An 11,867-nucleotide genomic window follows, 5' to 3' on the forward strand; every position below is an offset into this window, starting at 1 on the left:
CATTTGTACATTGTCTTAATTTTATTGAATCAGTGGTTACAACAAGACGACATGTTCAAGAAGGATCAACAGTATTATTAAATATTTAGTGTATTTAGTCTTAATACTTCAAACAATAAGATTATAATTTCATATAGTTCATTATACGTAATATATTAAAATATATATTTTAATGTTCTTCGCAGATAATATAATATGTATATATACAATCGCAGGTAAAAGTATGTACAAAGTAACTGCACCCTAAAGGATAATTGTCGCACACATCGAGATAATAGATCTAAATCGGAAAGAAGGGCGAAATGAGGGCTTGCGGAAAATAAATTAATAGTCTTCTTAATATATAATTAATATATAATTATAATTAACGATAATAATATAAATGAATAAAATTACTGGATTCTCTTCTTCTGTATATATTAGATGTAAAATAAAGTGTAATGTCTTGGCTATTTATATATACATATACCGTGTGTGCTGTTACACACGCAATATATATGTATACATAATAATGTGTGTGTGTGTGTGTGTGTGTGTGTGTGTGTGTGTGTGTGTGTGTGTGTGTGTGTGTGTGTGTGTAATATATTGTATACACGCACATGCGTATATATCCACCGGGCGTGAAAATATAATCTTTGAGGTAAACTGCATTTAAAAAAAATTGTAAACAATAGTCTAAATAGGTACCGAAGTTAAGTTAAAATTAAGTAATGTAAATCACTCTGTACAGAGTGATAATTACGGAGGTATATTCGTTCGACTAGAGCCGCCGTACAATACAATCAATACTTGCTACTATATATTTAACACTACAGTCTGTTAAATTATATCGAACTCCGTATGAAAGGAATGTGTATGTTTATGTTTGTGTATATATTATCATATATGGAGTGACCAAGTAGTCTTGCACAGATTTCATATAAGTCCCGATTTAAAAGACAATAAAACATTCTTCTCTTTGGCTGCCGCATTATAGGTATTTCTAAATTAAGATTATAAGATAGTGAAAATAATGCGCAAGAGTTAACTGTTAAGAGATTCATGATGACACGATGATATCGTGTTTCTAGTTTGTTCGGTAAATTATGATAATTAATGATCAATGAATGCGCGCAATATTTGTTACGGTGATAGATAGATTATGATCTATAATATGATATCATTTATTTCCAAAGTTCGCGTTTGCGGTAATGCGAAGGACGCGCTAGACGCGAGACGATGCTTATTGCTTTTGTATGTACTATAAGGTAATGTTATCTTCGTGGATTTTGTACATACAGAATGCTTCACGTAAAATCCTGCAGGCTGTCCTCCTTGCAAAAGAAGAATTGTCTGCAGTCGCTTCGCGTAAAACACTTTGACTTCCTCTCCTGAACGGCGACTCTATAGTCATTTGTTCACGACATAAAACTTATCACATCCACGAAATTGTTTCAAGAGCACTATGGTATGCGTGTACGGAGTGTTTTGTCGTTTCAATTAAATTACTGATTGCTGTTGGCGATTCATTCGTCGCTGCGGCTACCTCTTTCTCTTTTTGTAATACGATACTCAATTACTGATAGTGCGGATATGGAGTCGGGAATACAGCAGCAAAATTGTACATGTAACTGGAGCAACATATGTTACAGCTAAGGGAAGTATAGTACATTATGCTACTTAAGTGTAAGAAATGAAATGAGGATAATTTTGATAAGCGTAAACTCATTCTCTCAAGAAATTCGTACAACTGGCAGTTATATGTATCCAAAAGCTTGTGTCTACGAAAGGTTGCTGAAATGCCAACAAGTATTTTTATTCTGAATAAGATTTATTACATATTAAAACATCAGAAGAACAATTAATAATCGATAATTAATCATTTAAATGCTCAGAAAAAGTACACACTATATTTGAAAGTTTGAACTTAATTGGCTAATTTTGCTTTTTAATCTTGATAAATTAAAGAAATATTAATTATATATTATCTGGATTTATTCGTGAAGAATTTATTATGTGTGAAGATTTTTATCTGAAAACTCAAAATCAATTTTAATCGTGGACACAAGCCCATGTAAGAAAGTAAAATAACTCGAAAAGCATTGCATACTTTCTACTGCTTATACATCACTTAGCGCAATGTTCTTTCAAACTTAATTATCATTTTGAATTCATTTTTTATATAATTAACAATCTCTCTCTCTCTCTCTCTCAAAATTATTCTTCCAAGTGCTTTTATTGTATGCTGCATATGTATGTGTATACACACATATGTACATACACAACACACACATTTTTAAAGCGCAGGGGTGTATAACGTGAAAGTGTATCTTTCTGGTGCATAATATTAACAATACGTAATGATCAACTAAAGGAACAATCGGTTTAATGTTTTGCTCTTTCTCATTATTATACGGCAGCTTAGCTATCAACGCTATAGAAGTGATTTTCTAAAGTATACTATCAACAAATACAAAAGTACATGAAAAAGCATATGAATATACCCTCAACAAATATGAAAATAATATAAAATGTAACAGGCATTACACATTATATATAACAAATGCAAAACAGATTAGTTAAATAAAATCGCAAGCATTGAATGCATGCAAACGCATTCGCAACAAGGGTTGCTGCACAAAAAAAAGAAAAAGAAAGAAAAGAACTGTTTAAGAATATATAAATTCAATATTGTATATGCGATTCTATATATATGAGATTCTCATAATTATATTTATAATACATATAACAAGTTCCATGTATTCATGTGTAAATAAAACGATTCTTTCTATTTCAACTGTATCTGATCTGTGTGAACTATATAGAGCTATTGTAATGCGATTTGCAAAGTTCAATAAACGGAATAAGTAAATCATGATGCACAGTTAGTTAACTAAATATCTCCATATTACGCAAAGTATCGACAATATAACAGTATGTTCTCATCCCTTGAATAAAACGAAACAGAACAGTAATAATATATTAGACTTCTAACAGACTTTGTTATGGAAATGTGGTAATATTCTATGGAATGAAGATATGATAGTCTTTTTAATATATGTAGATCGAATTAATTCTAGCGTTAATTGTTTTCATACTGTGCTCATGGTGACTATATTATTGCATGATCCAGTGTAATGTGTTCACCTAAAGTATATGCTGAATGTAAAATGCAATAAATAACAATTAATGGAGGTACAGTAATAACATTGACATTTCTACGTCTCACTCTAAACGATATAGCTTATTCTATCAGGTACTGTGTTGGGTTTTTCTGTCATGGTAACATGCACCAGTCTGGAATATGTGTCTTGTAGATTCGTCTTGAATGCTGCTTCTTTCTTTTTGTGTAATACACAGAACTGCTTTACCAGTTAACACGCTAAATACCGTACATACAAAACGTTGACATTAATTGTATCGATTACCTAATCGCCTTAAAAACGATATCAATCTTATGAACGGAAAGAAATCCGAGGAATACGTAAAATTCTTCTTTCGTAACATATTACGCAAAGTCTTTTCACATAAACATTCTCCAACGAGGTTATCTGTTAATTATAAAAATATCGTCTATTAATACAGTCTTTACAGTCTCTTATAGAAGTAAACAATTGTGAGAAAACAAGGTGGCCTGTTATTCGCTATTCGTTTGAATCGCAATATTCTGAGTACGATTATCTTTCTGAATATTCCTTCCCATTCATAGGATCTCTTTTTAAATTTAAAGTATGATATATTAATAGTTCACTTTAAACTAATACAAAACTTACATCAAATATTTTAAGAGCTATTCAACAAATCTTTCATTTGTCATGCACACTAGCTCCAAATGCAAAAAAAAGATTTTTACTGTGATTCCTTGAAGAAATCAATATTTTTGTAAAAGTGATACCTTAATGACACACATACGGTACATTAAAATATAAAGAGCAAAATAGAAAAAAAGAGGAAAAAAAGAAAAAAACACGAAATAAAAAATTTTCTTAATATTTCTAAAAACGCGTAGCATCTGGTTAGAGCCTTTCCCTGTTTTCTTAATACTAAACGTTTTTCCTTTGTTCACAATTAAATATCAATGGAAAACTTATTTTGGAATGATCAGTGTCTCTGTTCCATTTTAAGCAATCATCAGTCCGAAAACTGTTGTCAGAATGAAACTTTATCAACTTTTAGGCCATACTATGCCCGAATATTTAGCAATTTTGTGTTCCTAAACGCGAAGGAATGCACGTCCACATGTCTTTTTGCTATCGGTATTCGAAATGTAATATTTTATGAACATATTCACAATCAATAATTATTCTATTCTATGTACACAGAGGCATCAGAAACTTGCTGTTTTTTATTTCAGTTCATTTTGTTCGCGCATCTCTCAATTTTTGATACGTTGATAGTTCACTTAATTTGTATATGTACAGAATTATTCGATATTCGTTTAAAGATTAATGAAAAGTGATAAATTAAACACTTTTAAAACAGCCTATATACAAAAATATTGCATTTCGCTAAATGATCTCAATTGGAAACTGAATACCGAAATAATTTTGCCAGCAGTATTCGCTAATATACCAATATATTAATATCAAAAATTTTTAACTATATTTATATAATAATTCTCTTCAATTCTTTTCAAAAATATTTAATTTTTATTTTCGAACAATATTTCAAATTATTCTGTACATACACAAGTCCGGCAAATATTTCAAGTATCGTCTGCGCGATTACTGCATTGCAATGTTACAAGTGCATTATGCAAAGAATGCAATAAATTTTAGAATTGAGTTGCTTTCACTGAGACGCTTATGCAGACGAGCTTTGTTCTCTGCGCGATAAATGTTTCTTGCTCATATTTACAATGTGACGATTAACGCCACAATTTCTTTCAAAACAATATTATTTACATCGATCATGTGCCAGACAATACTCCTGCTTCGCGAGGCTGTTGCAATTTTGCATTGCTTTTGCTTTCTCGGGGCTATTTTTTTAGACATCGCTATTTTTTTTCTTTTTTTCGCGCATTGATTCGGAGTGTGATCGATGGCGTACCATAAGGAAGGAGGAAATAGGAGAATTCATATACTCCTACCTGTTGTACCTTGATACCGCTGAGAAGTATTGAACACTTTAGCGTATTGCCTAACGCATTTTCACCCGTTTGGTCCAAGCGCCGGAACAGATACACACATGGCTTTCGGCGATGATGAAATCTCATCGTCCGGACATCCTGAATTGTTATTTAAACTGCTAGCACTACTGCCTAAAGTACAATTGACCATTGTGAGCTGCGTGCCTTCTAGATCTTGCTCTTCTTCCTCCTCCCGTTGATCATTCGAGGCGGAGCTGCCTCTTCTTTTGTACTGCAATCACGAAAAATGAATTAATTAGTAAGCTATAATGCGTTTCTATTGTCTATAACAAAATATTTTTAAAAGATTTGATAATACCTGAGGATTCTCCATAATATGAACATCCTTCGAGCCTCCATTAACCTCCCACGGCGACAATAAGGGTTCTTTCGCGCAAATTTCGAAAACCCCATTAGACTGTGCGCCCTGTACAATACATATTATTTCTTGTTAAGATTCACATAAGTTCGAATTTCTAACGTTCAATTACCTTTGCGTCTGAGTGTGGATTTGTTTCGATCGGTGATGATGGACATAGCACTGCCAATTCAATCTCATTCGGAGTACCGGTGGTATTCACATGTTGACTCACAGACGTGGAGGATTGCTCCGCGCAACATTCATTTCTGTTTCGCGACAGCACGCACCCGTTCGTAGGTTGAGCGTCGTTTCTCAACCGTGAGTTCTCAAACTTCCTCCGGCAGTATATACTGCATAGGCATATCATGATAAATCCAATGCTTATGCTCACTCCGAGGATCACACCTATATAATAATAAGGGTTATTAACGAATCACATAGTTTCTAAACTGAAGTCTGTCCATTTCTCTCACCTAGACTCTGATCGGGCTTAGAGTTTTTCTCATTGCCCGACGGGGCAGGTACTTTTGATGTTCCACCACCACCACCTCCACCACCACCACCACCACCACCACCATTATTACCGCCATTACTACCATTACGACTAGTACCGCCGGTAAAAACAATAATAGGGTTTGACGGTTTCCCATAGCCAGCATTCGTCGCAGCTTGCACCATAACGAAATATCGTTTCCCTGGTGCTAAGCCTGGTAAATTCGTTGTCCTTTTATTACCGGACACAGTCACATTATTCCACGTCGTCGTCAAATTTATGGTATATGCGACAATATAATTTTGTATAATGCCGTTTATGTTGGTCGGTTCCTCCCATACAATTCGTACTTTCGTATTGTTCTCTAAGAACCATTGTAACCCTTCGACTTTACCAGGAACTGTAACATTTCGTTTATAAAATCCCATATAAAAAGCCGATATATGTATTGTTGTTCTATTAAATAACTCTATTAGAGACTCACCATCTTCGTTTGTATAGCATTCTATAGACTTGCTATAGAAGCTGGTTCGATTTGTATCATGTCTAATGGCTTTTACTTTAAATTCATATAAAGTAAAAGGCTTTAGCTCATCAACGCTTGTTTTTGTGTCGTTTCTATAAAATATATAATATATTTTAAAGAGATTTAAAACTTTTGTCAGCAGATATATTCAAATATATTTATATTTCAAAAGATCGAGCTATACTTACACGACAGAACATTTAGAATTGTTAGAATTTTGCACATGCACCGCATAATAACAAAATTCAAATGAATTTATATCATGCGCATCGGACAATGTCCATGACACGTTAATGGACGTGGGCGAGACGGGAACAGCTTCCAATGTCATTGGCACAGTATCTAAATTGCAAGATTGTCGCATAAAATTGTTTATTTTTTATTCAGTGCAAATATAATTCATAAAATTTGACAAACTTACTAGGATCGGATTCTACGGTCTCTACATATTTTGTTAAGCAGCTTGTTGCTTCATCTGAGCTGTTCTTCACCATACATAGATGCATAGTATAAGAATCGTTCATATCTGGATAAAAATTAATTATTGCATTTTTAATTTAAATAACATGATTAAAAAATATTATCATTTATTGTGAAGTACCTACCAAGATCAGTGAATAAGTATTCAGTAATATTCTGCGGTAAACTAATATTCTTTAAATTTTCACCATTTTGATTTTCGCAATAAATTTGCCAGGAATCGAACTTTGATTCAATTTGATCACTTTGCTTGAAGTTGATCTTCCATTTCATCTAGTATTGGAATAAAGATTTAGAAAGCAATTCGAAAAATAATAAAAATTTTACCACTCTTTTACTTTTTAATTACGTTCTTTAGGTTGATAAAATATTAGATTTTTTTTACCTTTTTTATTTTCATTTATTTAGTACTCTTTTCAATGAGTATAAGAAACGTTCGTATTTCTAATGTTAATCAATGATATACTAACCTTGATAATTGAAGAGTTTACAATTAATACTTGAATATCTACATTCTTTATAGTAAACTGATTGGATTCAGATGGCATGGTTACAGTAATCCAATCCAATTGTGATTCACTAATATTTGGCTCGCCCTGTTTTGTTCTTGGCAATACTTGAAGATCATATTGTGCTCCAGGTTCCAAATCTGCAATCGTAATATATGATTGTACAATTGTTACTTTTGTAAAGCTTAGAGAAAAAAGATAGGCAAAGCTTATACCGGAAATTATGTAGTATTCAACGGATGCAGGTAGATATTGTACCAATCTAGATGAACTCTGGTGAAGTTTCCACAATAGCTTATAATCCACTATGACGCCGCGAGAATCCTTTTTACTTAAAGGCTCCCACGATACATTTAGTTTTGTACTACTGATTATATTCACATTCATTTTTGGTGTACCTTTAGGAACTAAAAATAAAATTGTCATCTCAAGTTAATCTAAGTTATATTTTGTTACAAGATATTAAGTTAATAAAAACGGATAAAAATACGTACCACTTGGAGCAGTGGAACACACAATGGTAGCCGACTGATCGCTAGCACCATAGTTATTCCACACGCGTACGTAGAACGAGTAATTTGTAAACGGTTCAAGAAGTTTTGTTACTTCTACAGACGTAGAATTTCCTGGTTCTGGCGGCGAAACTTCCTCCTTACCACCTTCTGTATTAGAAATACATATCAAACGTACATATAAATATAGATAATTGAAAAGCTTCTTAAGAGATCTGTGTTCATTATACTTATTGCAAGATATCAAACCTAATATAACTCACCTACAGGACTATAATGGACGGTATAAGCTGTAATACTGGTATATGGTACAGACTTTGGTGGTTCCCACGAAATTAGGATTTTAACTGGTGAAATAGCGTGACACTTTAGAGAAGTGGGTGTGGCAGGACTATTACGCGATGTATTTACTTGGAGCCGACCAGCAGCCCAAATTTCACCCGCTGCATTTACCGCCACACATTGGTATATGCCAGAGTCAGACGGTACTGTTGCTGATATTGCTAATTCTATTTTATTGTATTCCTTAATATAAGTTGTTCTGCGACCTATTAACATTCAAATTCATTCATGTACGATTAATTATAAGAGTAAACAAAAATTGTGTTAGATAAGTTCTTCCTTGGCAAGTCCTAAATCTGTCTACAATATCATTACCATTAATAGTAATATTTAATGAATCTTTCAGCCAATAAATTTGAGGTACGGGTAATCCTTGCGCCTGACACTCGAATCTCGCTGTTCTTCCATTTGGACAGATTTGGTTCGTCGGCGTTTTTACAAATGATGGTGGTATTAATATATCTACTGTTATATTCTGCAATAATTTACGTATATATAAATATGTCAATTTATATCTGTTAAATATTAATTACTTTCAATCACAAGTATAATCACTTACCTGTACTTGTAAGTCATTGGTAATAGAATTCTTTGAAGAACACAGGTAGATACCAGCATTAGAAATGTTCACGTTTGTTAATGACAATATACTAATGCCAGTGGTAGAATTAAGAAGGATGCGAGGTTTTGTAACATTATCTGCAAACAAATATGATCGGATGTATTCAATTTTCTTAACAAACTTAAACGTGTATTCTGCATTCAAATGTCTTACCTATGTAACGAGGAATAAATGACCATGTTATGAATGGTGATGGATAACCAGATGCAGCACATGCCAACTTAAGATTCGATCCATTAAGCAGCCAATGATTGTACGAAACTTGTGGAAACAAGGACGATGGCGTATGAGTTGTTTTGTTCTCCGCTCTCACAATAACCGTTAATTTTGCTTCTTTGCTCTTTTTAGTCTTCTTTAGAAATTCATTAGTGACTATGCATCTAAAACATGGCAATTTCCATTTTAGTTTCCAATAAAAATATTAACGATAATAAGAAATTTTAAAAAAAGATATACCTATATGAGCCAGCATCTGATAGTTTCGTTGCACTTATATACAGAACACCTGGTGGTACCACAGAATACTTTGATTCATTATAAGATAACAATGTTTCATTATGCTGCCACGTAATATTGGGTGGGAAAGGAACACTGTCAATCAAGCAAGACAATCTTGTGACTTCGCCTTCTTGAACAGTAATATTTTCTGGAGTTTCTTTAAATACATGGGCAAGTTCTGTAACACATGTGACATTTGTTACAACTATGATAAATCTAACTTCTAAATTTTGGTTAAAAGAAAGGACTGGTGTACTCATAGATTTGCAGATTGTTGCATTTACCTGCTATTTGAATAATGGTGGGAGCTGATTGTATCAACTCTCCTAAATTAGTACGTGCTACACAGCGATATTCATCTTTATTATGGTTTCTAGCATTAACAATATTATTCCTTTCCTTTTCTTTGAACTTTTGCATTTGTAAATTTTGTTTCTGCACATAATACATCATTGTGTTATATAATTTCTAAATATAAATTATAATCTCGTAATAATAAATCCATAAAGTACTATGCGTTACCTTGTAAAAGTGGAGAGAGCCATTGGAAAGAAGAACACAGCGAGTAAGACCACATGGAGGTGCTGGTATTCCATTGTGCAACCAAGTCACAGTCTCATTTGAGCCAGCTATGCAACTGAGCGTAATCCCCTTTTTTCCTAGTATCACATGGCCACTAGGTTGAATTTCCAGCGTTAATCCAAATCCTTTAGTCAAGCCAGTGTCAGAACTGTCCGATTTGGACACGTTCCTACCACTGATATTTCCTCCGATACCTTTAACACCTGCCAAACAGGCAATTTATAAATTACCTTTATATCTTTATAGGATATGAATATTTCAATATTTTGGAAATATCATTTAATAATGAAAATAAAAGAAGAATATATTTCTTTAAGATTAGACTCCAAAACTTTTTAAATTTTGTAGTGATGACTGATCAGAAATTACATCACTGACGATATTGGTTTCACAAAAATACTTAGTAGTTTTTTGAGTAGTCGGTCATGCATTTACATCATATTTTAATCAATCTATCATAACATGAATATGTATATTCTGAACTGTACCAAAACAATTTTTGTGTTAATTTACATGTGGCCTTGACATTACTTGGTCATTCATTAGAATATCAATCTTACTTCTGACATTTTGAATAATATTTTGGAAATGAATTACGAGCACAAAAACTAAAGAATCAAGGAAGATATGCTTGATTAGAAACGTTAGAGAAATATTTCAGGTTGAAAGCGTGTCGAAAAAGACGCGACTCTTCACGACGTTTGTCATATAAAACGCATATCACACGAAAACAATATCAGGTTTCTTTGTGATAACGCGAACTGCGCATCTCTCTTTCTTCGCCTCATCACTATGTAAGGAATTCATGCACGGAGGGGAATACAAAGAAACGAGAAGGTCTCGGGGGTCGACGATGTCTGGGCCATGTACATCATAATAAACCAGTAACATCGTCGTCTGGAACTCGGGAGATGCGGAACATGCGATTTGATGTTTCTCAGGAAATTTCGTTGACGGGGGGATGGTAGGCGTAAACACGAGAAATGGAGCACGCACCTGCGGCGCAAGCTGGTTTCAGCACTTCCGTGATCAAGACGCTCAGCAACAGTACTCGCGCCGCCATATATCCACGCTCATCGGCAACCGCGTACCGGTGCGTACGTGCGTGCGTGCGTGTGTATTGCGCGTACACGTGCGTATATATGTACGCGTTGTGTGTATGTGTGTATGTGTGTGCGTGTGTGTGTGCGCGCGCGCGTGCGCGTGTGTGTATGCGTATGTGTGTATATGTGTACGTGTATTTCACGTGTGTTAGTTTTCACTGACAGAGGAGCACGGCCGTGGTGCGCCGTCGTCGATTCTTCGTCGTCGTTTCCTTCGACTTCCTCGTTGTTGTCATCGTCGTCGTCGTCGTCGTCGTCGTCGTCATCGTCGCCGACGTCGTCGTCGAGTTGCTGGCGCGCAAAACTTGACGCCGCATGTTTGACATCGTCGGCTTCGTCGGAGCCGAGGAGGGACAGAGAGAGAGAGAGAGAGAGAGAGAGGGAAAGATATCTCGTCAGCCGTTCCGTTTGCCAAGCTGGAGCGCCCTTTTCTCCCTCCGCCCCCGCCCGACCTCACTGCGCTGCTTTTGCGTTCGCGTGTGTATGCGCGCTCACATCGTCAACCGGCGCGGCATGCGTACCGATCCTACGAGCGTGAATAGAGGAAATATAATCGATGATACTGTGCAACCGAATCGCGAATCACAAACGCCCGCGCGACTTGGATACCGTCGCCGGGATATCGTGCCCGCACCACCGCTTTCACCGGCGTAAAGTTTGTTGTAACGCGTCCCGACGAATTTTAGCACGCGACACCCTCGTTCTTGCTTGCCATTTTCCCTCGGGCGTCCT

General features: G+C 35.0%; 1 protein-coding gene across 2 annotated transcripts; it reads right to left on the bottom strand.

The window, feature by feature from the left end:
- Positions 1–74: 74 nt before the first annotated feature.
- LOC105151025 (protogenin) lies at positions 75–11,854 on the bottom strand. 2 transcript variants are annotated; one of them, XM_087409360.1, is made up of 19 exons: positions 11,299–11,854; positions 9,973–10,235; positions 9,735–9,885; positions 9,409–9,628; positions 9,106–9,332; positions 8,890–9,029; positions 8,646–8,805; positions 8,252–8,536; positions 7,971–8,138; positions 7,692–7,883; positions 7,438–7,616; positions 7,093–7,240; positions 6,909–7,013; positions 6,676–6,829; positions 6,446–6,579; positions 5,942–6,361; positions 5,599–5,873; positions 5,427–5,534; positions 75–5,339 (listed from the first exon to the last, which is right to left on the bottom strand). In XM_087409360.1, the coding sequence occupies exons 1-19, from the start codon at positions 11,459–11,461 to the stop codon at positions 5,130–5,132; spliced, it is 3,702 nt and encodes a 1,233-aa protein (XP_087265486.1). In that variant the 5' UTR covers positions 11,462–11,854; the 3' UTR covers positions 75–5,129. The 2 variants fall into 2 exon arrangements, with proteins under 2 accessions (XP_087265486.1, XP_011062766.1); XM_011064464.2 differs by having other exon boundaries at positions 11,029–11,852.
- Positions 11,855–11,867: the final 13 nt, after the last annotated feature.

The sequence above is a fragment of the Acromyrmex echinatior genome, chromosome 9 (genome assembly GCF_024713525.1).
Source record: "Acromyrmex echinatior isolate Ae372 chromosome 9, ASM2471352v2, whole genome shotgun sequence".
NCBI classification, from domain to species: domain Eukaryota; kingdom Metazoa; phylum Arthropoda; class Insecta; order Hymenoptera; family Formicidae; genus Acromyrmex; species Acromyrmex echinatior.

Excerpts from the sequence above, each read along its gene's own strand:
- LOC105151025 (XM_087409360.1), bottom strand. The coding sequence starts at position 11,461 with ATGTCAAACATGCGGCGTCAAGTTTTGCGCGCCAGCAACTCGACGACG. Across the intron at positions 9,886-9,972 it reads GCTCTCTCCACTTTTACAAG|AAACAAAATTTACAAATGCA; the intron begins GTAACGCATAGT and ends TATTATGTGCAG. Across the intron at positions 9,030-9,105 it reads ATTTATTCCTCGTTACATAG|ATAATGTTACAAAACCTCGC; the intron begins GTAAGACATTTG and ends ATTTGTTTGCAG.